The sequence below is a fragment of the Colias croceus genome, chromosome 3 (assembly GCF_905220415.1).
Source record: "Colias croceus chromosome 3, ilColCroc2.1".
Taxonomy (NCBI): domain Eukaryota; kingdom Metazoa; phylum Arthropoda; class Insecta; order Lepidoptera; family Pieridae; genus Colias; species Colias croceus.
In genome coordinates, this window is record NC_059539.1 from 8071490 (window position 1) to 8098333 (window position 26844).

The 26844-nt window shown below is 30.2% G+C and overlaps 1 protein-coding gene across 6 annotated transcripts; it reads right to left on the reverse strand.

The window, feature by feature from the left end:
* Positions 1–1872: 1872 nt before the first annotated feature.
* On the reverse strand, positions 1873–23718 carry LOC123705927 (schwannomin-interacting protein 1 homolog). Of its 6 annotated transcripts, none has more exons than XM_045655031.1 (12): positions 23476–23718; positions 13866–14184; positions 13503–13663; positions 12246–13249; positions 10937–11031; positions 10430–10527; positions 9149–9275; positions 8725–8895; positions 8267–8442; positions 7520–7660; positions 5769–5902; positions 1873–5259 (listed from the first exon to the last, which is right to left on the reverse strand). In XM_045655031.1, exons 2-12 carry the CDS (start codon positions 14176–14178, stop codon positions 5175–5177), a joined length of 2505 nt encoding a protein of 834 aa, XP_045510987.1. In that variant the 5' UTR covers positions 14179–14184; positions 23476–23718; the 3' UTR covers positions 1873–5174. The 6 variants fall into 6 exon arrangements, with proteins under 6 accessions (XP_045510987.1, XP_045510986.1, XP_045510985.1 ...); XM_045655030.1 differs by having other exon boundaries at positions 5775–5902; positions 8725–8931; XM_045655029.1 differs by having other exon boundaries at positions 8725–8931.
* Positions 23719–26844: the final 3126 nt, after the last annotated feature.

Sequence of the window (26844 nt, forward strand, 5' to 3'; positions counted from 1 at the left end):
TAGTGCATAATATTTTTATTTTATGGCGGCATTATTACCAAAAATATAAAAATGAGACATCTTAAGCTTATAAATCAAAAACAGTATTGTTTAGTTTAATATAATGAAAAATAAAATAAAATAACACAAACATATAATGCAACTCGTGTACATGAAATGGATCGTTGAAAAATCATAGAGTTGGAAAATCATATAATCGGCGCCCATCTTATGATCGTTTGTCAATCGAGTCAATCGTCTGTAGGAGTGCGTCAGCCTTGTATACAAGTTGCATTTTTATATTGATACTTTCCGTGGTATTCTGCTATTGTTACTAATTGTTATTGTTGACTTTTTGTTGCTGTTGTTTGCTAAGTTTCCTTAGTTAATTGATGGCGAAATGCCGAAAAAACTAATTTTGGTACATTATTCAAATCGATTTCATTTCCATATAAAATATTATCGATTATCGAAAACAATTGATATGATTTCAGTACAGACATCTCTTCACGTGTCAAAAATCGATGTGTCACAGAAATCATCTTAGGTGGAAAGGACTATAGGTGGTGTCGGTATTGGTTAGTAAAAACCAACGCAGTTAGTCTCTTTCAATGATAATATTAAAAGTAAATAGGTGTAGAAAGGTTACCAATACTACATCATATCTTAAAAAACGACAAAATCACGAACACTTGATAAGACTTCAAAGTAAAATGGCATGTTTCAAGCTTAGATTACAAAATAAAGTACAGATGGAGCATGACAACCGCCCGTCGCCCTTGTCAAAGAAAATACGAAATCAAAAACAAATACGTCGCTGCACCAGTGCTATAGCGCATAAAGTGTCATGCAATACGTCAAAAAGGGTTTGCAATTTTAGTAAAAAAATGCCGTCTTGTGATAATAAAACGCTGTAAAATTTGTTCCCGAAAACAAAAAAATATATAAAACATCGTTTCACAAGTTTTCTGTAGATTATTTGGCTGATTTATTTCTTTAATACGAATAATAATTTTACAGATATGAAGGAATACAAAACTTCAACGTATGTTGCCAGTATTTTGAAAATGAATTTGCCATTTTTATTGGTAAAACGGTAAAATGGTTAAAAGATCTTCAGGGTAATGCTGTTGGATTTTTCGATCGTGAATGTGATTATTTGTATAGTGCACTAAAGGTTCATGATAATTATTAGATTATTTTAATAAGCATAATACATTATTTTGTTACTTTTATAAAGCTTAAAAACGTCATAGTCGTTTTCGCTAGCGATTTAATTTATGTGAACTCCATGATGGATATGATGAAAATAAAATGTCCCGTATTCTCGACTAAAAACTACCGCTATTCGTATTCATATATTATGAAAAATAAAAAATAATATAATTATTATAGTTAATATTGAAACTTTTTTTATGTAATTTATTTAATAAAAAATTGAATACAATTATTTTGTCCATATATAACTTTAGTAGGCAGGTACTTTATGTAATAAAAGAATTTAAATAAAAATTAAAACTTGACTTCTCATTTATGTATATGTATAGCCTACGTCCGCGTCACTACCGCCACTAACATAATAATTCAGATCATTGCAATGAAACCTCACAACTCAAAATCGGTCCAACGGTTTATACTGCAGGGCGTGTCAAAGAAATATTATACATACATCCATAAACTCGAAAAACATAACCCTCTTTTTTCCGTAGTTGGGGAAAAATTTGGGAAATTTTTCAATATCTGGCAACATTACACGCACACAGAAGCACCGTGTACGTACAGTGCAGCGGCGAAATGACAGCACACATAGCTTTATTGAAAATGACGATAAATTATTCGGTTTAGTTCGGCAACGCTCCATCTGTCTTTTATTTTGTAATCTAAGGTTTCAAGTATAGTGATGACTATGGCTACTTAGCCACATTTCGACATGCCGCTCTTGGAGCGCTTTTAGCCTACACCTTTGTACTAATAATATCACATTCGATATTATTGAGATCATTTTGAAGTAAATGACAAAACACTAGATTGTCTTTACTATAACAAGCCTCTTTTCTTCTATTTTAAAATAAATAAAATTTCGGGTAATAACGCCCGAGAGACGAGACTTCCCAGTTAGGTTGAACATTTGAACGTTGGCTAAAATATGTTTATGATAATATAACTCGAAACATGTAAATACTTACTTATGTATCGTTTAAAAAGTTTTATTTATTTTTTACTTATAAACGATAAAATACACGTCGAGATCGTTCGTTTTAGTAGTACTTTTATTTTACAATTAATAATGTACTTTGAAATTAATTTTAGAATTATCGTAGCGTCATGAAGAATACTCGGTTATACAGTCATATTTTTTCCAAAAAAAAAATACAAACATGATTTTTTTTATAAATGCAAAATTTTTTGTATTTTTTCTCAATCATTTAATGCTAGTTACAAACAAGTCAAAATATCGTGTTCATCCCACATTAACTAAAGTTTCTTATAATACTCACATAAATACTAATTCTTATTCATAAAACTATACGCTGTTAACTATTGAAGTTTTTTCAAATTTTAGTGATAAAGTCAAGCATTCAACAGTTATTGGCTTATAGTTATGAACAAGAATGTAATAAAAAAACATAATATTGGTAACTAATAGATTTAGGTATAACATGATAGCACTTATAATTAATATTATAAAAAATGTACCCAGAATTGAATAAAATGGTCTATAATAATTATGATGTTCATCATCATATTTTAATATTTGTTGTATTCATTATCTATGAAAAACCGTTTTTTTTATTCATGAAATATTTAAATTTAAAATGGTGATTAACCAAACTATCCCTATCATGCTAGTCCCTACTAAAACTAAAACTACAAAAAAATACAACCAAAAAAAAGGTACAAAGAAATTAATTTGAGCCATACCCATCGTCACAGAGAAGAAACTTACAAGAATATTAGTACTATTAGAAATAATGAAAATTCATATTTAAACATTATATAGGTGGTTTTATGAACATTTAACAGTCTATTTTATTATTTTATTTAATATATACCTCATAAGACAAGATTTACAGATATAAGATTTTAAAGTTATCACTTTTTATTTCTATTTAAAAGCAAGCATAGTAAACGAAAAATGCGAATTTCTTTGGAAAATGAATAAAAAGTTATAATATCTTTCAATCTAGTAGTACAATAAGCATATATATTAATAAACGTTTATATACCAAAATGTACCAAGTATGAAATCTAAATACAACAAAAAATACAACTACATTTTTTTTATTACTGAAATCCAAAGAAATGATAATTTTGAATATGCTTCAACTTCGACAACCGTGCTTGAACGCAAAAGTAGGCACAAATTACTACGCTCTATAAAACCACTTACAATTTAGACGTTATAAGAATTTAATATGAATAAAGTGAAAATTGTGTTTTGAGTCGAGTAATTGTGAATATTTATCTTACGGGAATATATTTTACTACAGATTTAGATAACTCGTATAATAAATACGTAGATATGCAGATGTGTATGTGTAACAATTAATGTAAGAAAATTCTCTTCTATTTTACAAAAACACGTATTTTTATTATGGTGCAGTGATTTCCTATGTGAACATCAACTCCTACTAAATATTTTTTTATATACGAGAAAATATAAGGACACAACACATATAATATCAGTTATAGAGTAAGACTGCAATACAAAGTCAGTTTTATTATCAATTACATATAGTATATATTTGTTTAATGAAAAAATATAGCGCGATTCTAACAATTTAATTAAACTAAGCAACTAATACGAACCCTGTTTATGTCTGCCGCCATCGTTCATAAAATTACATCTAGAACAATGAACTATCATGGAAAAATATTTATACTACATATGTATTTGCAAATCACAAATTTATCTAAATCTAAATCAGACATCGTAGTGAAGCAAAATATGAATAAAAAATTATAGAAAACGTCAAATCCGAAACGAAAGGAACATTTTATGTTAATTTATTTAAAAAAATAGGAACCAAGTTTTTCACAAAAAATTAGTATGAATATATAAATAAAATAACACATTAGGACGTTTTCAATAATTAAATTTCAATCGTACTTTGTTAATTTAGTATATAAGATAAGAAATATACAACAGCTAAGTCGGTCTAAATGAGAGTTTAATCTTTCGGTATTTATGATATTGAGTAATATTAAGAAAGATATGAAAATGTTGGCTATCAATGTGTAATTTACATACTACAGAACGAGATAGTGAAAATTTAAGTAATATAAAAAATTGTAATGAATTCTAAGAACCAACTTTCATTAGTAAAACACTTTTTCTCAGAAATTTATACTTTGTATAGAGCGCATAAAACTTTTACTGTTCCATCATAAAACTGAGAAAAAAGTGACCGTCCGTAGCACCATGTTTTTAAAAGAAACGTATACGACTTATATCTGTGTATATTTCTAGCAATGTTAAAAAGTGAGATTTCCTTAATACGATAATCATTATTATTAATTTATAACAGTGTAAGACCTTATTTCTCAATCGTGAAGTAATATTACTTGAATATTAAAAGATATAATGACCATCTCTTTCTTTTATTTTCAATAACATGAGACAGCAATACGTTATTTTGTGTAACCCTCACTAAGATATTGAGAAATAGAGTCTAATATAGGCATAATTTGTTGGTACGTAATTTTCTACATGTAATGGAAGTGCAAATTACAAATGAACACTGGTAATAAAATTGGTACTAAATTGATACTCGCTTTACAATAGAGTATGAGTACGACATAATATATATTTTTAAATGTATACGAAATACAAGTTTATATACAACAATCTAGTTCCATGCAAAATTGTACTATTAGCGTTACATTTGTCGCCTACAGTTTGCGTAATGGGCCTTGCTGCACAATGGGCAGCGTTGGCCCAACAAATGATCGTCGATGTTTGCCACCATTATGGCGATTATGTATAAACATCTACAATGACAACTGATACGACGATAGTGTATTAAATTGTCTATAAAATTTAATCCCTCTACACTATCGTGATTTCCTCTACTCGCCCAACGCTGCCCATTGTGAAGAGGGCCCATATTTTTTTAAACATAAACGGTAATATACAGATAACAAGAGCAGGCCCGCAATAATCAGCGTAGAACTAATGCTTAACATACATGCAGTTATTTGTGCACGAGAGACGTGAGCCTCCTAACTCCGGATTTTGCCGCAATGCCTTTGGATTTCTTGGTCTGCTCCTTTACACCGCTGGAAAAAAATGACCATGTTTTTCACATATTTATACGAGTGATTACGTCGTGTTATTCAATAAAAAACAAAACTAAGAATAGCTAACCGAAAATAATACAGTAACTATTTACTGCAGCCTTCTTGAATTTGGCGTTTTTGAGATCTGTGCAAATATTGTAATTATTTATATTGTATTTATTCCACTAGAATAATTTTCTCCGCGCAATATATTTCCTTCATCACTAAATGTAACACAAATGTACATTTTATCAGTAACAGGTGTTGTAATTGTGTATAAAATATGTAGGCATTTGGTTAACTTATTTTTTTTTTTTTTAGAATAAGGGTGTGTGTTAAAGAAACATCTAAAGGGCTTAAGTGACTTAACTTATATTATGTCAATTCATCTTGTCATGGCTTCTTAAACCTTAAATTGGACAAACAATAAGAATTATTTAAACCAGGCTTAAAAAAATCAGATTATGTAATAATTAATCATAATATAATAAACAAAGAAATATTCTTACAGGTACCGGGTGAGATCTTCAATGTCAACGAGCATCGAGTCCTGTCCCATGTGCAGTTCGTCGCGCGCCATCAGCAGTTTTACCAGGGTGTCGTTCAAAGATTCTATCTGGGAGTGCAGTTCGTTCACTATTACCTGAAATATAAAAGATGTTATTTAATTTTTTCTTTTGATAAGAAAATATTAGGACGAAAAAGTTACGACCGCCATATTTTGTTATAATGTATCGAGAAGAATAAGGCATTAATAAATTAATTAAAATATAACAGTTTAACAGTAGTTTTCATGAAGGCATGAAGACAGTTTTCAAGTTGTGATTGATATAGGTAGATATTATGAACACTAATTGTTTGAATCGTAACGTAATAACTAATAAGTGCAATAATAATTTTGTTTCATTCTTGCAAGCCTTTAATAGACACATCTAAATCAACATTATTATTTATTATATTAAAATGTTTGTAAGATTGGCCTTTTTGGCCATTATTTTTCAAAAACTACATAGGTAGTACATGTACTCTAAAATTCGGTCGCATTAGTTATACTAATTGGTTTTCTTTTGTAAAAACAAATACAATGCTTATTGTTTGACGATACTACGCGTGACTCGACCAAGCTAATCGTGAAAAATACATGAAGGTCATGCGATAGCGCAATAATTGTAAACATTTGTATTCGAAAAGGCCGCACTGTATATTTGTATTTTCATAACTGACTCTGTTATATTTTATTGTTAATAATACTTTTTATTTCTACAATAATCCTTGAACCGAAATCTAAAGTAACATTTATTTAATTTATATAGACATAAGACTGATGTTATGTTTAAACAAATAAGCTTCAAAATTACTAGACCAAATGAAAAAAATCTTTCGTCAGATGACAGCTGCATTATTGCTGAGCGACAAAAGTTTTATTTGTTTTTGCCTAGTCAAAGGTTTACCAGAGCGCATCCGTAGTGGTAGTGAAGTATATTTCAAAATTGATTTTAAATTTTCATTATAATTAGTTACTAGAAACCATAATATAATTTATATTTAATTTAATGATTATAATAATTTGAGTTTAAACACGACTGGATTAGTTTAAGTCTTATGAGCAGTTTTTTTGTTACTAAATATAAAAAGTAGCATAAATTATTACTGACGCGTTACGATAACAATCTTACTTATTTTCACAGCCATAATTTAGTGTTTAGTAACCATTTCTTTTAGCCTCGATTTACTGTTAGAACATTCAAAAACTATAATAATACAAGATAAAATGACATAGATTATGATACTTCTTATGATTACAGAAGATAATTCGCAATAGGCAACTGGTATATTATAATAAAATTTAATGTTTTATGAGAAATTTTCATAGTTACAGCAAAGGGTTTCCACTTCTTTCGTAGACTTTTTTTTTACATCGAAAGCAAAGTAATATTATGTCGGGAAGTAAATAATAAAAATAATTGGACATTAAAGTTTTATAATAAGGAAAAGTCCGACATAAAATACTGTAATGAGGATTAAGGATAATTTTAAAATTTTCAAGAATTATTAATTATAGATATGTTGGATATATTATACACAAAGTTGTTATTTTGTTGTGGGGAAGATAGCCTGTTTAATAAGCTTTTAATAGGTTTTATCAGCTACTTTGAAGAAGTTGCATCTATGGATCATTTTTAAATTCTAGCCAGCCATTCTACATTCACAGACAACAAAACTACAGAAAAATTATCTGTATTCATAAGTTAATATTCACCTGCAACTGAGCTATATTCATATCAGTAAGTATTTGTCGGGAAACACGGCGGCGGTCTGGGGCCAGAGGAACGTTTGCCTTCTCCATACTGCGTCGCAACATTTCTGTCACAGGCGATACAGGCCGACTACGACGTTCATGCTGAAATAAACACGCCATTTTGTTAGAGCAACTTAATTAAATTTGGCATAAAGAAATAAATAACATAAGAACTAAACATATAGGGTTATTATTGAGAATAGCCCTGGTATCAAACTATGCATTTTTTTTTTTTGTTGGAAACGCAGACATCCTAGATAAATAAAACCTACATAATACAACTTTATGTTGCTTGTTTCTTACAATATATCAAAAAGTTGCTTATTTTTTAAATAAATATATAACAATCAGCATCATCATATCTATAACCACAATCATTCAACAATTACCATTTTACATAAAAAAGAGCAGAAGCTACGAATAGACAACCTTCCAGTTTTTATGCAAACCTCAGTAAAAATATTAGCATTTAGAGATAAGAGAATCTGATAACAATGAATAGTTATTTATTTAAATTGACTATAGCAGTTTTACAAGCTATTAAAATATTTTTTAACAATTTCAAAATGAACAAAAGTCTCCGATTACCAATTTTTCATTCTGAATGTACATAAAATGGTTCTGAAACAAAATCATTAGGAACAAACGTGCCTCCAACTTACATACATCTAAAAATGCAAATAAATACTACAAAAAGATAATAATTACCTCCATTTGTATCCGAGCCATTTCCTTAGCTTGTGCCAAAGCAATCCTAGCTTCAGTTTGCAAGGTTGATTGCAGAGCATAGAAGTCCGATTCCTTCAATTCAATGTGATTCAGAGATTGTGAAGAGCGCGATTTGGATGACTTTGATATGAACGACCCTGGATTGAATTTGAAACCTAAACACAAACATTGGTTAGAAATTATATCAATTCAAAGATATTATTTAATCAACATTAGCTTTGATACAATCATACTATAATAATATGTAAAATTCTGAGGTTAAGTTATCAAAATAGTTACAATAATAATGATCACACAGCACTGCACACACAAAATACACAAGCCCACAAACTAATATACAATGGAAACCGAATAATTCATTAGTCAACTGTTACTGAATCCCATAAAAAATATCATAAGGTCCAAATAAATATTATAGAAAAATGCAAAATTCTTACCGCTTTGTACAGTATTTATTTTGTCATTTCTTGTAATGTTCACAGACAGAGGTCTCGTCTGATAGGGATGGTTAAAACTACTCTTGCTAAATAAACTTGACCGTGACAAACTTTTTGTGTCGGAATGTAGATTTCTATCCAAATCTGAAGTCTGTGATTCATTATCTGAAGCTGTTTCATTCATGAAACAAATTTGTAAATTCTTGCCTGTATTGACAACACAAAAGCACAATCAGCCATTGTAGAAAGCATAAACCTTCACCATTTGTAATTATTCACAGAAAAAAAAGAGTGTTCCACACAAGCCCACCAAGCTTCCATAAAAATCAATGATACCAAAATTATTGAATGTTAATGAATTTTCAAGTTTTGTAAAATTTTACCCAATACCATAGTGAATATAATGATAGTTTAAGATACTTACCATTTTGTAAGCGTGAATGTAAACTAGGCTTCTTTCCTGGACGATCTACATGACCCAAACTGTAATATTCATCTGTATCTACACCCATTGCTAACCTTTTTCGTATCTCTTCTCTGTCATTGCGTTTCTGTAACAGAGAGGAATTATTAATATGTTGACAATGGCTCTCAAACTTTACTTCAAATAAAAGATAAACACTGTACTTTTCTATCAAATGCATCATGATCTTGTATCGAGATTATTTTGGTGAATTTATACAATATATCATGATTATTGTCGGATATTAGAGGCCACTCAATTTCAGTTTGAGCATATTCCCCTCCACTTATAACTCTAGGACTAATAGCAGAATTATCACAATAGTTCACATTCAATTTTGGTTCATTTAGTTTAATTTTTGATTTAAATATACTGCGTTTAGTATATTTGGGTTTCTCGTTGCTGTCTTTGTGTTTGTCAGACGTTTGAACAGATGGTTGGCTAAATTTTCTTTTAATATTTGCTAAAATATTCTCAAACATCTTAAAACTATTCAGTCTTCGTTACTTTTTGGCAAAATAAATGGCACAAGTTCGATTAATTAATATTACAAATTTTAAACAATATTGAAAGTTATAATAATTTAAATAAGTGGTATAATTTCGTTGAGATAAATAATATCAAGCCTCTTGTCAATTCTGTCAATAATATGCGGATTTGATGTTTGACACAATTTGTCATTTAGGGCAAGGACAAGAGTGTTCTATTTTTTTTGTACTGTGCTCTTTCATCTTTGGTGCGTACAATGCCGTAAAATTAAAAAAAAAAGAAAAAATAAAAACTTACGAGACAACAAATGTTATCAACAGATTCATGATTATCGTATGTAATCGTATACAAATCTAAAAGAAACCTTGTGTCCTTTTTGTAATGTCTTTGTTCTGGATTAAAATAAGGTAATGACGCCATCACAATAAACTTATGACACTATAACTTAGTTTATGAGCCAATCCGTAACGTTAAACCCGGGTTATGAAAATGTTAAAACTAAACAAGTTTATAAGACTGCTCGCTTGCGTCGTTGAATCACAGTAGAAAGGCTCGCGCGCTCCAACTTGGATTGGTAATTTTAACAGTTAGGTATTATAATGAATAGGTAGTGAGACGTGATTCGCATGTGTATGTGTGCATGCACCGTTACTTTATTAGGCGCTTATTTTAAAATATAAGTACTAAATAAGCACTTGTCTTTCAAATTATTTAAATTTATATAGACCGCATGATATTATTTTAAGTATTTACCCGTCTTTCTGCTTCTTTTGCCGCCTTTATATGGTTTTCGATAGCGTCAATATCTAGTTTCGGTAGAGCTGTTTCTATATTGTAAACATCAAAGCTCTCTGAAAGAAAAAAATAGTATTTAGGTAATTAATTCTAATCCTCGGGCCTTGTGTGTGTAATACCTACATATTATATTTCTCGAACATATTGATGTTAAATTCTAATACAAATAAAAAAATATAGGTACATCTATTACCTATACTCTGTCCATCGATCGTCGAAGGATAGAAAACAAATCCAAAATAAAAGTACAAATAGGGACGGTATTAGATATCGACATTAGTCTACTACGTCATACGAAATCACATGAAACCTCTTTTATATATCATAGCATGAAACAGTATATTGCATCACAGTTCCTGCAGTTTCATTTGAGCATTACAAAGTAAAATATATTATGTATCTATACATTTATAATCGTTTGCAATTAGGTAGGTACTTGAGTAATCACCATTATTTATGACTTACCAAAATCGCTGTCAGCTATTACATTATCTTGTTGGACGGATTTGTTCATTTGAGCGTTACAATTAGACTTTCCTGTGGAAGGATCTTTTGTTTCACTGAAAATATGAAAACAGAATATTAAAATATGAATTTTCTTAATGTAAAATTTTCTATATCACTAACCTCATCTTTAATAGGTACTACCACTGCGTAAACTAATGTGTATTATGTATCTCTACTTTATGCTCATATACGAAATAACAGAGTTCGATAGAGAACTTCATTAGAATGCGTCAAGTCTATTTCAAAGCTTCGTTGTAACACGCACAATTATAAACATGACGAAAGCTTTATGAATAGGTTCGGTTTACTGAGATAAACAAAATCGTGTACTACTGATTACTATATGAAAAAACGTTTGAGTTGAAAAAATTATATTTAACGGTGTCATAGAAATGAAAAATATACGTATCGAAACCGTTTTTAGGGTTCCGTAGCCAAAATGGCAAAAACGGAACCCTTATAGTTTCGTCATGTCCGTCTGTCCGTCTGTCCGTCTGTCCGTCTGTCACAGCCGATTTACTCGGAAACTATAAGTACTACAGTGATGAAATTTGATGGGAATATGTGTTGTATGAACCGCTACAAAAATATGACACTAAATAGTAAAAAAAAGAATTGGGGGTGGGGCCCCCCATACATGTAACTGAGGGATGAAATTTTTTTTTTCGATGTACATACCCGTGTGGGGTATCAATGGAAAGGTCTTTTAAAATGATATAAAGTTTTCTAAAAAACATTTTTCTTAAAGTGAACGGTTTTTGAGATATCAGCTCTCAAAGTCGTAAAAAGTATGTCCCCCCCCCTCTATTTTTATAACTAAGGGGTATAAAATTCTAAAAAAAATAGAGGTGATGCATGCTAATTAACTCTTTCAACGATTTTTGGTTTGATCAAAGTATCTCTTATAGTTTTTGAGATAGGTTGATTTAACTGTAATTTATTATATTTGCTGCTACGGAACCCTTTGTGCGCGAGCCCGACTCGCACTTGGCCGGTTTTTAAAGGATGTTAAAATATAATTTGTTCTTCTTAATATAATTAAATTGCAAAAATATACAGTTATTTTATTAAATTCATCGTTAAGGTAAGTAAAGTGAACTGGGATGGGTATAATAACAACCTAAAAAATAAAAATATCCTATACTCAGATAGTGTGAAAGTAGTATTATATGCGATAATTTATCGTAAGTATTAATAATCAAGTACCTAAATTACGTTACATAATAATAAGTATCTCGTACTAATTTATTTTAATTTTCACACTTACTTTTGAGCTTTAATTGTATTTTTATTCAACCCTCGATGGTAATTTAATTTATGTGCTGGTCTGCTATTTTCAAAGTGCGTGGTATTTCTAAGGTCTTTTTTTGTTTTAAAACTATTAGTGGAATTATATAAAATTCTGTTTGAATTTGCATCTGTTATTATTGGTCTCTCAGACCAAAGTTTATCTCGTTCACGCATTTCATTTAATTTTGGTATTATTTTTCTGAGCTCAGTACTCAACTGTTTAATGGTACTTTCAACATTTTGACTCAATTTTTCTGTGTCATATTCATCTTCGTTTATATTGATTTCTTCTTTTCCATCCGATAAAACAGCGTCAGTTATATGATTGTTGTTATCAAGCAACAAAAAAGAAGGTCTGCTTAAATTAACTTCTTTTTTCACACTTAATTTATTTTCATTACTAATTTCAGGTGTCTGCTTTGTGTCTGTCGATGAAATATAATTTTCAATTTCATCACAAACTTCAGTCTTTACTAGTTTTTTTATAACGCCATTTACAACTTCACTTATATTGTTAATCGTATTTTCTATTGGCTTTTCAAAATTGTCTTTTATATCTTTTCGAAGTTCTTCTAGATCATCTTGAATGTTAATATTATAATTAAGTAACTGCTTAATTTCATCTTCAATTTCCTTGTTAAAATCGCCAATTATGTCTTTCGTGTTAAAATTATTTTCTATGTCAGTATCAAATGTGGTTATATCACAACTTGTTAATTCTTCATTATTGTTGTTTGTTGAAATAGTCTTTATGAGGTCGGGTATATCTTTTTCTGTTCTTGTTTCAATTTTCGTACTAAATGGATTTTGGCTTTCCAATGCTGATAGCTTTATGCATATATCTTTGCAACTGTTGTTATTATTCATTTCTTCATACTGATCATTGCATTTCATCTGGATGTCGGTAACTTCTGTATCAACGTCGTCGTCAGTCATTTCATTTTCAGATTGGTAATAATTTTCTATGTTGATGGAATAGTCCTGTAATTTATAAAAAAAAATCATTAAAATAATAAACTTTTTACCTCTTATTAAAGTTGGGTTTCAGGAAATGTGTCTTAATTTCTTCAAAGTATTCAATGGAAGATTAGTATAAGCGTTACATAACTAGATAATCTTTGGTTGTGGAGGTTTCATTACGTTGATTTAAATGTTATAGCACTTGACGGGTTTCGTTGTTTAAACAGTTTACTGTGTATTAATTTCATTAATATTAGTACAATTCAAGTAATACCTGTAAAGTGTGTGCTAAATGCTGGAAACCAGGGTAGTTTGGGTTTACAATACCTCTCGGTACTGGGTGAACGCCGTCGTCCGACATGTCTTCTGTGTCTGATTGGTCCAAGAAATGCTCTCCATCAAGAGATGCGGAATTAAATAATTCATTTGTTTTTGCTAAAAAATATCATGCAAATTTAGGAAAAATTATATCTTATATAGTTAGTCCAGATAATACGCGTAGCTTATAACGTTATGAGACTGCGTATCTACATAATACATTTTGAATCTTTAGACACCTTTATATATCTATTAGATATCCGTATAGTTTATCCGTAAATTCTGAGCAATGTTTGAACTAAATTATCATCAGTTATACCTGTTAAATATTTTTCAATATTCGTCGTATTTTCAGGAGGAATATTCTGTGAATTTATTCGGTATTGATGATTACAAACTGCCGTCTCTATGGACCCATCTGTGCCCGAATTTTCAGTTGTGAACAGAATTCTATTATCACCCTTATTTGTATTATTACAAATATTGAGTGAATTGCAATTATCTACAATATTGTTGGTTTGATGTAGCGTTGCAGTCTGCCAACTTTCTCTATTTGATTCTTCGTATATGAAGTTATCGTTTTTGTTTATAGCTGTTACATTTCCGTTGTCAATTCTATTGAGGATCCTCATGATTACCTGCAATAAATAAAATAAATTAAAAACAAATGTCCTGTTCTTTAGGATAGAATTTCTTTACATCATATTTTATTCCATGACTCACTGAAACATATTTAAATATTTAATTAGTTAGTGACCACTCTTCACACTCTGGTGTGAAGAGTGGTCACTAACTAACAGATTGCATTGCGATGCTCAATATGTTTTTAAATTTGATTATATACTAGTTAAAATACCAAGTTATAGATAAAAAGCTGCAATAGGTTATTGTGCAATAGGTGTATTATTCGATTGTTTGAATAAATTCATAAAAAGCAGCTATCTCGTACTGTAAAATCATTAATTTCATAAGGTCATTGACTTTTGAACCTAAGTCCGTGGGATTACTGTGATCTCATAAAGCTCGGAACTTTAGGGTAATTTAATGCGTAAGTACCTGAGTATATTTAAAGAAAAAGAGGAAGTGCACGGTTATAATATTTTGTAATTCTGAAGGCATTGGAAGAGGCTGTTGTAAACCCAATCGGTATTTTTTACTCAAAATATTACGCAAAAAAAAACTTTATTATCCATGCAATATGCATGTCATTACCATTTCAGCTTCTCTTTAATTAAGTTACGATTAAATTAAGTCTGACATCAGTTACACAAAGACTTTTAACAAAACAAGTGAGAGAATATTTATTAAACCAGTTTGTTACTTAAGAGTCTCGCTTTCAGTCTTTGAATTTACATAAATTTGTAATTATTTATGGCTCTCTATTTTACCGTTTCTACAAAATATAACAGATTGTATTGCAAAGCCAAAGCTAGGTATTTATTCCATTGCATTTATTATAATAGGTACGTATCCAAAATTGTTGAAACAATACTTATATAGGTCACAAGAGAACAAATGAAATATAAATATTACAAGCAAAGTTTGTACTTGTCGTTATAATGTAAAAACCTTTTATGCAATGCTGGCTTGGCAAGCTTCCAAGATTTTTTGGAAACAAAATTAAACTTAATCTTCTTAAACATTGACATATTCACAGCTATTCGAATTTACTGCGAAGTTAAGTAATCAAGGCGATACCTAAGTACCTAGGTATGTGTGTAAAAGTAACATACTATCTAAATGTGTGCATAAAATTGCATAATCAATTAGTAATAATAATCATAATGTATTAATGTTATACATATTCTTTAAAAAAAAAAAAGTTTTTTACTTGGAATATATATTAACAAGAAAAAATATGAGACGTTTATCAATTATCTCGTAAAAAGTAAAAACTCTACACAAACAATGCCATCGTTAACCTAATTTTCTTATTGCTAATTTTCATACTTTGCAAAAGCAACGAAATGAAGCAATTGTTACATAATTGTTAATTGTACTCATAACAGTCTTTGTTCAGCGTTGATAATTTTCTTTGAACCCAAATTGTCCTTGAAACCGCCCTAAACAAACGGTAAAGGCACTGAATGGAAAGGTTTAGAACCTTTCTGTAGATAGTTATTTTATCAACAAAATTCTAATTGACTTATTTTTAGTACGGTTTACTAATTAAAAATAATATTTAAATAATAACTTTTACGCAATTACGAATAAAAATTTTATTGTTCAACCAACTTCCAAAAAAAGATGGAGGTTCTGAAATCGAGCGTGTTTTTTTTGGGTTTGTAACCTCAAACCTTTAGACTGGGTGTACTGATTTTAATTACTTATTACCTATTTTTTATTTATTTGAAAGTTTGTGCTCCTTTGTGTTCCCATTTAAATTTGATTTAGTTTTCTCTTAAAAAATAATTAGAAACATACTTACCTATCTACAAGTTTGTTTATTGCATATTACGATCAACTGTACTGAGCAATGAGCATACAGTAAAGTACCACTTGCATTACTAAATACAATTATTCATACGGTAAATTATACCTACTAATCATTCCAAACATTTATCCATACAAAAAGGAGATTTAAATAAAAAAGTTATGTTGCCTTGTACTAGGACTGAGCTAAATAGCTATAACATGAAAATATGAAAACACTACGTTTCAGTTTTCGTTCTATCGTTCTATTTCGATAACGACTTAAGAAATTCTATTCACGCAATCATTTAATTTCGCAATATGGTAGTTAGTAGTGACTATAACAACTTAGACATTCAATAAGGTTTTTCTAGGTAAGGTAGGTAATTTGTATTTTTTATATTTGCTACGTGTTTTGCGAATCATATTACCTATAGGAAAATATTCTAATTAGGTACATGATACAAACATATTATGTACCGACGATACATAAGTATTAAGGTAAACGCAGGTATTAACGACCCCTCTAAGGCAATTTCAAAATCAACCATATTTTTTAAGTATACTGGTTCTTCTAAAGATTTATAATTTCATTTTATATGCTAGTGTTATGTATAAAAAATGTATTTATTGAAGCAAATACATTCTAATAAAGGATTATCTTGTAAAAAATAATTTACAATGTGACTTAGTCGATTGTTGCTATTACCGACCCATAAAAACGGCTGTGAAGCTATTAACGATTTTTATGCAGCTATTCCCGATCGTATGTGAGAGGAAGCCTTTTTCCAGCAATGGAATGTATAGAAGCTAGTGATGATGATGATTACCGATCTTAATAAAATGAAATAAAAATGCAAATATATTCGTATTTTTTAATTGTAGTTATTTTTAATAAAACAAATGAGTATTTTTTAGTAATGAACTAAATAATTATAAACTTTTAAATTAATCAACATAATACTATTAATATATGTACATATATTAAATTAAGGATTTCAAACTCTAGGATATTTCGTTATGCTATTTGATTGATTGCTTCGGCGAGTTGTGTTTTACTGAATACTTTTCGCCGCTTTCGTGGCTCCATATTTCTGGAAAAAATATAACTAATTATAATATGTTTTATGTTAATTTAACCTAAGAACCTAAAAATATAATTTTTTTAAATTTTTTAAATTTAACCTAAAAATATAATTTTTAATAGGCACCTATTATGTCATAAAAGTAATAAAAATATATTTGCACGCTCAATTACGAGCAGAATGTTTAAGGATCAATATTATCTGTATATACAAACATCTTTATTCTACATTCTGCAAATAAAGCAATTTGAATTTGAATTTGTAGATGAGAAACTAAACAATCTATATTCGATCGGTAATATCTTCCTATAGTTGCTATTGCCGACCCACATGGGTCGGTATTAAAGTATGTAAGTATAAACCTAAATTGTATTACCGACCTATAAAGAAATGGTTATTTTAATTTATTTGATCATCAGACTATAAAATAGATTATAATTGATTAATGTCATACAAAATATGAACAAATGCATATTGTTTAAACAAAAAAAAAACAATGATTTACTTCTGTAACTATTCGATAGGGATCCTCGAAAATATCATAACTTTGTATAAATTGACAACGCTAAAAGACACAACACTAGACAAAAAAGTTTAGTCGCTAATAGATTTTTATGAAGACTCATAGCTTAGATTTAAACTGGTCCATAAAACCACTTGTGTTAGTGTGATATAATAACATAAAAGAAAATAAAACAAAAAGTTACGTTGCTGCCATTGCCGACTTACGGGTCGTTGATACCTGCCGCGGCTTAAACTGGTGAAGCTAACACCGTCCCATATTAATTTTAAGTTTTATCGTTTCAAATTACTTTTTATTAATAAAATGTTGTAAGAAATGAAAAGTTGACACTTAAATGCATTGACATTTAGTAATATAAATTAAAGTATAGATGTCATTTGTTTGTAAATGTCTTAAAAAGATACTCACAGTACTTACCCGAAGGAACAACGGAACAGTACGACACGTCCTGCTTCCACGCTACCCCGCAGCAACTTACGCATTTTAACTCTTTTTTGCTCAGTTACTCACTCTAACGTTAAAGTATACGATGCTCAAGTAATACATTCGTGTATAACTTTGCCTACCTATAGCTAGAATAGTTCTGGAAACGTTTAAATTTCGAATTACTTTTATAGGTCGGTAATACCTTCAGATTTTCGATGGGTCGTTGATAGCTGCGTTTACCCTAGGTATATTATAGTAAAAGACAAAATACTATTTCGTAAAAAGAAAAGTGGAACCCAACATAATATTTTCTAGATGAAAGTTCTCAGGACATTCATTGTCCTTGCATACTTGTTTGATCTTTCGGGACTACAAATGGTGCCAAATATGAATTGACTTTCTTATTATTTTTCATTTTGAGTATATTATTATAATTTTTTCAGCTTTTATATTCTCAAGTTATGGTAGCTATTTATACGTACTTACATTATTATGTAAAAAAATAAATATTGATACAATCACTCAATTTTAAAACTGTGAAATTAATTTGGGTTTAAATAATAAACACGAGCTATCATGAAAACACTTTTAAACAGTTATCAGGTGTAGGTGTCAAAAAATAGGTCGTGAAAAATACTCTACATTTCAGCTTCGCTCTTAGATTAATGAGATTAAGAATTAAATGACTTTTTGCTTTTATTTGCTATTTCATTAAACTTTAGTTTTACAGTGGTATAATAATAACTAAAGTAGGTCGACTGATGACTACCCCACTCCCCATAGAGTTAATATAATAGTATCCTTTGATACTCAGTCGCAATCTAACATAAATCCGTTTCTGGGTCGCTCTATGTCAAGTGGCATACAAAGAGCAGTTCAATAGGAGTTCGTAACTCCGTGATGGACCCTTGAACCCGCTTCAGGCCCGCATCTAATATTAAAAACATGATACAAAACCCTCCCGCCAATGAAGCCTCAAATGGACGAATTACAGAACGACTATCGATTTACTGCGCACTGGAATAACAAAACAAACGATTCTTTATATCCCATTGCATAATAACCTTAATAGCGCATAATAAATACCTACACTCATTGAAGCAGTTCATCAAGTATGATGTCATCGCATTTGTTCATATTATATTGAAAAGTCAAGGTAGGTATTTATTTACATTTTCCTCAGTATACCTACTGTCACAATGTAGAGATAGCATGATAATTATAGTACAGGATACATCGCCCATTTTTGCAAGTGACTACTATCAAGCTGATTTTCCGTTTGTAGCTTTATTTTGATGAGACACCGAATAATTTCGTGTACGAAACTCTCGATTGTGGTAGCTAACAGAGATAACAAGGATAAAATTTTTTGATTTGATGGTTCTCAAATATTTATTACGCAATTTGTAGGACAATATGTCTGTTGAATTATATAAACATTAACTAAGTGAAAACAAAAAAAATCAGCTTGTTAGTAATCATTTATGATGACCTCGTTATCGATACACTTTGGAAAGGGGGACTCTTTGAACCAACCATAGATTTTGTAGGACAAATATTTTTTCGAATAATTTAGGTAATTATCTTGAGATTGAACAAAAAAAAATTCAGTTAGTAATAAATATTTGAGAACCATCAAATCAAATTTTTTTATCCTTGTTATCTCTGTTAGCTACCACAATCGAGACTTTCGTACACGAAATTATTGGGCGTCTCATCAAAATAAAGCTACAAACGGAAAATTAGCTTGATAGTAGTCACTTGCAAAAATGGGCGATATATCCTGAACTATAAGTTCGATTTCCATGGAAAATACCTACGTCTTGACCTCGAAAAGGGTTTGCATATTGTTTGTATGTTACCTAATTGTAATTATCGATTGAGGTGTGCTGTTTACGCGTAAACATGAAACATAGGTAATAAATGTCTAATGAAGTATAAGAAACACTAAATTGTATAAGAATATTACTTAAATGGAAATTAAACAATTTGAGTTTGAGTTTTTGAGTTTATCTGGTCTGGCAATAATGAGTACCAATTAAAAATATGTTTGTCCTGTTTGTACTGAAGTAGATACTGTTATTATTAAAAGTAACGGGTGACAAGAGGACGACATGACCTGGCGCACCCTCGCCGCTCCACGTTAATGGCCACTACAATGATGGATAACTCAGAGCGCTGTCAATGGCCCTGTTATACAAATTTCTCAACTATTTTCGGGTACTTTTTTATTTTGCCTACATTATAACGGCTGTTATAATGTAGGCAAAATAAAAATAAGAAATACGTTAATATTAAATACTTCTTAGTTCTTAGGTATACTTTTAAGAGGTTAATGTATTTTTTTATAGCTTAAATAAAAATTTAAGTTAAGAAAAAAAGTAAGTTAATAGTAGTAAGTAAGTTAAGTTTAAAAATTTATATTTATTTGTAAGTGTGTAGTGTGTGTTAATATAACACAGAACACTTAGATATAACATGACATAAATCATAATATAAGACATTTTTTTAAGGGACACAAACTACTGTGAACATAGTATAGAACATCTCTTCATTCATCCATATCCACAAAAGTTAAACAAAACCTCGAGTTCATAACAAAGCCGCGCAGACAATAGACAGAAAAATGCCTAACGAGACACTGACTATAGTTTATGAGTACGGACGTCGGACTGATAATTATGAAGCACTAAACGTAGACTAAATGTAATGTTAATAAATATAGCATCTAGAATTCTATTATACGTAATCTGTAGAAAATGTTTACACATAAAATAAACCTTTTGAAATGTTACCTAATTTTGCCTGGAATGCTCCCAAATTGCTACGACTGCAGACACACGTATACACGTACCTAGGCTCTTTTAAACTAGCACAGAAATAGGTTAACTACGAACTGACTATGAGTAGGTACTCTTCCATACCAATTAGTAATAAAATAAATCAAGTTGTGCCCTATTTACTGCAGTGACGTTTTTAAAAGGAAAAAGCAAGTTATAAGTCATCGGTAACACAACAACCACTGCAAATTCATGCTAGTAAAAGTTTTCATCTCCACATGTCCCCTTTAAGTGCTTTTGCTGTGAAAACAGTAGGTACTATAAAGCTTTTAACTTCCTCTAAGTAATAAATAATTTACTGCAAGAGAATAAATAATCTATTGTGTTGAAAGCTTGAGATTGTAGAGTCTGGCAGAGACAGTTTCACAGTAACTTTTGAATTTATATTAAGGTAGGAAAAAGAAAAGCAAATGGAAGTTCTGTATGAAATTTCAAATACATTATTTACTTAAATAATTAACGATAGTAAGAAAATAATTTACTTATACATATTATATTCGGCACGAACCTGACGTGAAGAACTGAAGTAAAGTGAAAAGAAGTAAAGAAGTCAAGCACTCAAGCCATGAAGTGTTTTGTGAGAAATTAATTCGAAGTTAAACTGTAATCAAATTGAGACAACAGCAATAGTATTAACATACTTGTAAACATTCACAAAATGAAAATATGAAAGTATTCATTAAAAACCATATTATTAATTTCTTAAATTCACCATAAACGCATTACGATACAGGCTCTTGCTGAGATTACGTAATATCAAACTGCTATAAAAATGGATGAAGAGCCCATTGAGTAACTTTTGGGATTTTATACATGAAAAAAACATCTTTTAACATACTTAACCATAAAATATTATGTACTATGTAGTAATACTCTTAAGAGCCCTTAATATCATAAGTTATTCAACGTTTCTTCCCGTCTCTGAGCAACCATAAAAGTACACCTTCGTTACCATGTAACTTTACCTTCTTAAGAGCCTATTTGTTTACTATTTTTTTACTTCAAGCCTAATTAGCGGTCGTTAGCTGTTTTATTCCGTGTTGCTATACGAGTTATTTTATTTTGGATCGACCTACCTATCTCTACCCATATACTTGATACTTCAGGGCTTTTTCATACAAATTAATTTTCTTAGAATCGTTATATTATAAACAGTATCTGTACATAATATTGTTATTTCCATTATCCAACTCAAGCTCTAACTGATAGTGTCAATACATTCTAGGGTAAAATTATTGCTACACTTTATAGATTGAAACAATACCTACAATCTACATGCAATGAAATTTTTATAGTATAAAAAGAGAAAACGTTGTGTCGTGAATAAAATTTATAAACTAACCATCAATAACTCTGATCCAACTTTTTATTTTAATTTTATTAGAAAATTATTGTATTAAAGTTTCCCGTATAAAGCTTTTTCGAACAATCTATAGACTAGGTTCTATGCTATATATTTACTTTAGTTCTAGTTTTAAGAATTTAAACTAAGTATATTATAATTAGTCATTCATCAAAGACTTAAAATATAACGAGAGTCAGTCACAATATAGTGGCTGAAGGCAAATGGTCCGTGAGGACCGTAAATAGCGCTTACGGGCGGCGAAAGCGTTCCACGCTTTTAGTTATTATTTAATCAATGCTATTTGGTGTGAATATCTACATATAGGCATGACCTTAACCTTTCCATAAGCAACGTAGATAACAGCTATTTTAATGCCCTTTTTTATCCTGTGAATACATTTTCTGATTAGTTTCATAAAACCTAGAGCATTTTATGGGTAGTGTACTGTGTAACTAGTATGGGCAGTGTAATGTAGAAATTATGTATCAATACCTCTTTTGTCAATAGCGAATATTAAATTTTATTTTTGAAGTGAAACTTCTTTATCGGGGTTGGAAAAATATTTAGTGTAACATTTTTTCGTTACGCGTGACATTTTTCCGTTACGCGCCATCTTTTTCTTATCCCTACCACGCATGATTCGACGTATTTCTGTAAAGTTCCATAATATAGTAAATTATTTTTTTTTTAAATAAGGTCCTAAAGAAGTTTTATTTCTTACGTGCGTACACTAGAACACGCACACATTTTTAACTAAGACGCATCATAGTGTAATATGCTCTACATATCATATAAAAATTTAAAATTGCGAAATCCAAATCTAACAGCTAAAATAAAACCAACAACTGCAATAAAGTGTTTAACGATACTTGATTGTATTAATATAGACAATTGTGAATTGTTATATTCATTACTTTAGCTTAAATTAAAAATAGATATAAACATCAACAATATTTTTTTTAATTATTAAAAACTTATAAACATTTGCAAATTATACCTAATGACACTAATAAAAAAAACATCAAGAAACATGCAATTAACGTAGACAGTAAATCAAACCTCCATTACCGTAATTAATAATTATAACAAAATAGGTAGATACATCATAATTGAACTATAAATAAATAAATATAAAAAGTACTCTAGAATGAGGTTCTAGACTACTTATACATGGAAATATGCATCCATGCATTATGCGAGTGCAGGATCAATTTTTGCAAGTCAATGGGATCTCGTTCAGAGTGCGAGGGATCTTTGACGTCACATTTCAGTGTCATAGTTTATTTTGAGAATCGTACCTGTAAAGGGCGCCATCCTGACCATAGCTTAGCGCAGGCACTGAATAATGAATGCACCGAGCAAGGTTATCTTTAATATGTCCAAGAACACTCTGATCGATGCAGCATCACCAAGTATTTCACGAGTCGCAACACAATACGTCCATGTATGAGAACCGTTTACGTCACTGTATTTAACGAGGTTACTGTATAAGAAATAGTAGTTGTGGGTGGCGTATGTCGTGGTGAACGACGTGCACCCCGCCCGTGGCTCGTTGCAAAGTGATCGCGTGGCCCGACCGCCCGCCCGCCGCCGTCGCGCCGGCACCCGACTGCAAGCCTTGGGCGGCTAGCCATTTCCTTACGTACATTATATTTAAATACTATAAACCTTATTTCAGATACACATTTTATTTATTTTTTATATCGATTGCTTTCAATAATACAAAAATGCTAAACTAATTAACATTCACAAAATAGGTACGCATTGTTTATGCTATAATTTTATCAAGAAATACGTAAAGTCGCAACATAATTATGAAGAAAACATTTGTGTTTAAAAACGATCAAAATATTACGATTGATAAATGTTTTAAAATATATTTTCAGAGAAATTCTTCAAAGAATCCATGAATTAATATTGGCGTAAATTAAAGTGACCTCTAGCGATATTTCGGAATCCTGTACTGTGTATAGAAGAACAACGTGGGTCTATGAACACCGTAACCTTAGATTACAAAATACCGTAACAGTAAAAGAGGTCGCGACCGTCGGATTTTCCACGTCTGAACAAAATGTTTCCACCCTGCAAGAGATGGCGCTACTGATATTCAACCATGCTATCAAGGTTTATCTTGATCCGAAATAATGCTCTACAATGCAGACTTTGCGTTTCCCTCATTGCGGAAAACTTCCTATAACTAGGTATGTGTTATATAAATAAGTCACTTGAGTATATTATATACAAATAAATGGCAATGTTCCTTCATTTAATTTATTACTGCGTATACCAAGTGTAAATAACGAACAAAGTTTATCTTTTGTTAAGAGAAAAGTAAGGAAATGTGAATAGAACTTGATATTCAGATCGCTTTGGAGAGTCATTGTGGAACCAACACATGTACATACTAAATTCTCGAATAAATAATTAATACAATGATAATGTATATGGTAATGTATGCCGATGTTTTTAGTTTAACTCATTTTTCACCAACATAGTACATACATGCAGGTAATATATTCAAATACGAGCTGTAAGTAGGCCAGACTCACGTTACAAAAGCGATAATGTATTGGGAGAACATTGATATATGAAATACTTACATACCAAACACAAAACCCAAATAATTATAATGTGGTTCTAGGCCAATACCTAATATTATACTTATACATATCTTCGTTATTGTATAATAGAGATAGCAGCAAACCCCTTTGTTTTAACCCTACATTTTATTTGGGGGAATAAACTTCTGCCTTTGAATCCAATTATTGAATTGACTCAACTGGAAACATTTACAAAGGACTATCTATTCCTACTTCGATCATTAGGGAGCGAAACATATGTGGCAAAATGAAAGGAGCCTTCAATATAAACTTAATGTAGTATGTGTGTGACCATAGAAATAGATACCTGAATATTATATTTTACAGCAATAAATAAATACCTCTAATATAGCTCAATAAATATAGCTTTAAATGTATGTCTAACCTAGGTACCTTTAAAGCAATGAAGAGTACATTTTATATAAAATTTTCCATATTAAACAACATAATATATGACTCCGTGGCCTATAATGATTTCGGTCAGGGAACGCCGAATTATTGGTTGTTTTTCTTTTTAAGAATTAACAATTTTAAAAACTTATCTCTATTACTCGATGGTCGTTTTTGATTTATAACCATTATTTAGCAATTAACTTAAAAGATAAAGCCTATTGAGACTTGTTAAATATTCATAGCGTGGCACAAGATTCCGATTTGCCCCTCATAATTCTTTATTTGGGAGGTAATAATATATAGTGTTTGCCGTTTCTTTCACCCAAGGTTCGCTGTTGGATACAATCCAACATACGAAAAACACAACACTTTTGCGAATAATACTCATTGTACAAAAAAAAATTTACATTTGATGTAGAGTTATTTTTCTTCATTTTACACCTATCGAAAAAAAGATAGGTAGATGTGTTACATAAATCCATACTCATATTATAAATGCGAAAGTAACTCTGTCTGTCTGTCTGTTACTCAATCACGCCTAAACTACTGAACCAATTTTCATGAAATTTGGTGTGGAGATATTTTGATACCCAAGAAAGGACATAGGCTACTTTTTATCCCGGGAAAATGACGCAATTCCGGAAATGACGGGAACGTTAACTATGCGGGTTTTTCTTTAAATGCGCGGGCGAAGCCGCGGGAGGAAACCTAGTAAAATATAAATTTAACTGCGTACGTATATGTTGGTGTTGAAAAATGTCTCAAGCAGTTAATGCATTGAATTCTATTATCATTTGTAATATAATAAATATTTGAGTTTTTCAATCTTAAGCAAAGTATAAGAATACACCGTTATTATTTATGAATTGACGAGGAAAATATAAAAAACGGTCCCTTTATTTACCAAACAGAAGAACTAATTTATAAGAAAACCAACATCAGCAAGGCGGATATTATCCAAGGGATTATTACCTATCTACGCAAGCTGCTTTCGCTAAAAGTAATGAGCGCTTTTCTTTAACTTTATCTGAACTTTGTGCTTTTCTCTTTCCAGTTAGTAAGATGGACATTTTTTTTATTAGCAGCCAGTATTAGATTTGCCTTTTAAACGTATATAAAAGATTTTATATGAATTATTATTACAGTAAGTATAAGGTAGTAGTAATTAAAAAATCACAATTTGAAACTACTTATATTAATCTTTGTGAGTAATTAATACATTAATAAAAAAAAGATTATTTTTAAGGTTGAAGAAATCCGCTATTAATTTAGCAATCCATCCACGCCATATAAAAAAAATAATATATAAATATAAAGTTTCCGTAAAAAATTTCATGTTTGATGTTAGACAAAGTCTATCGAATTTATGTAGAGTTTTTTGATTAGAAGTTTCCGTTACCCGTAGTAAAAGTTGATATACGGATCCATTTTCCAGGTCCTTTTTGACAATAATTATTCACAGTTACGAGTTACCCACTCTTTATCTGCTGGTATTTCTCGGTTTTCTCAAAGTTGAGTATACAGTACCTATAAATTATTGTAAATATATACTTTAATTACCTATCTACTATACTAAGACGCCGCGGGCGGTCACTGATCAGTGGTTCACAATATTCACGTTGTTTTTTTTTTTTGTAAAGAACTTCTTTGGCAAGATCCAAAGATACCAAAATC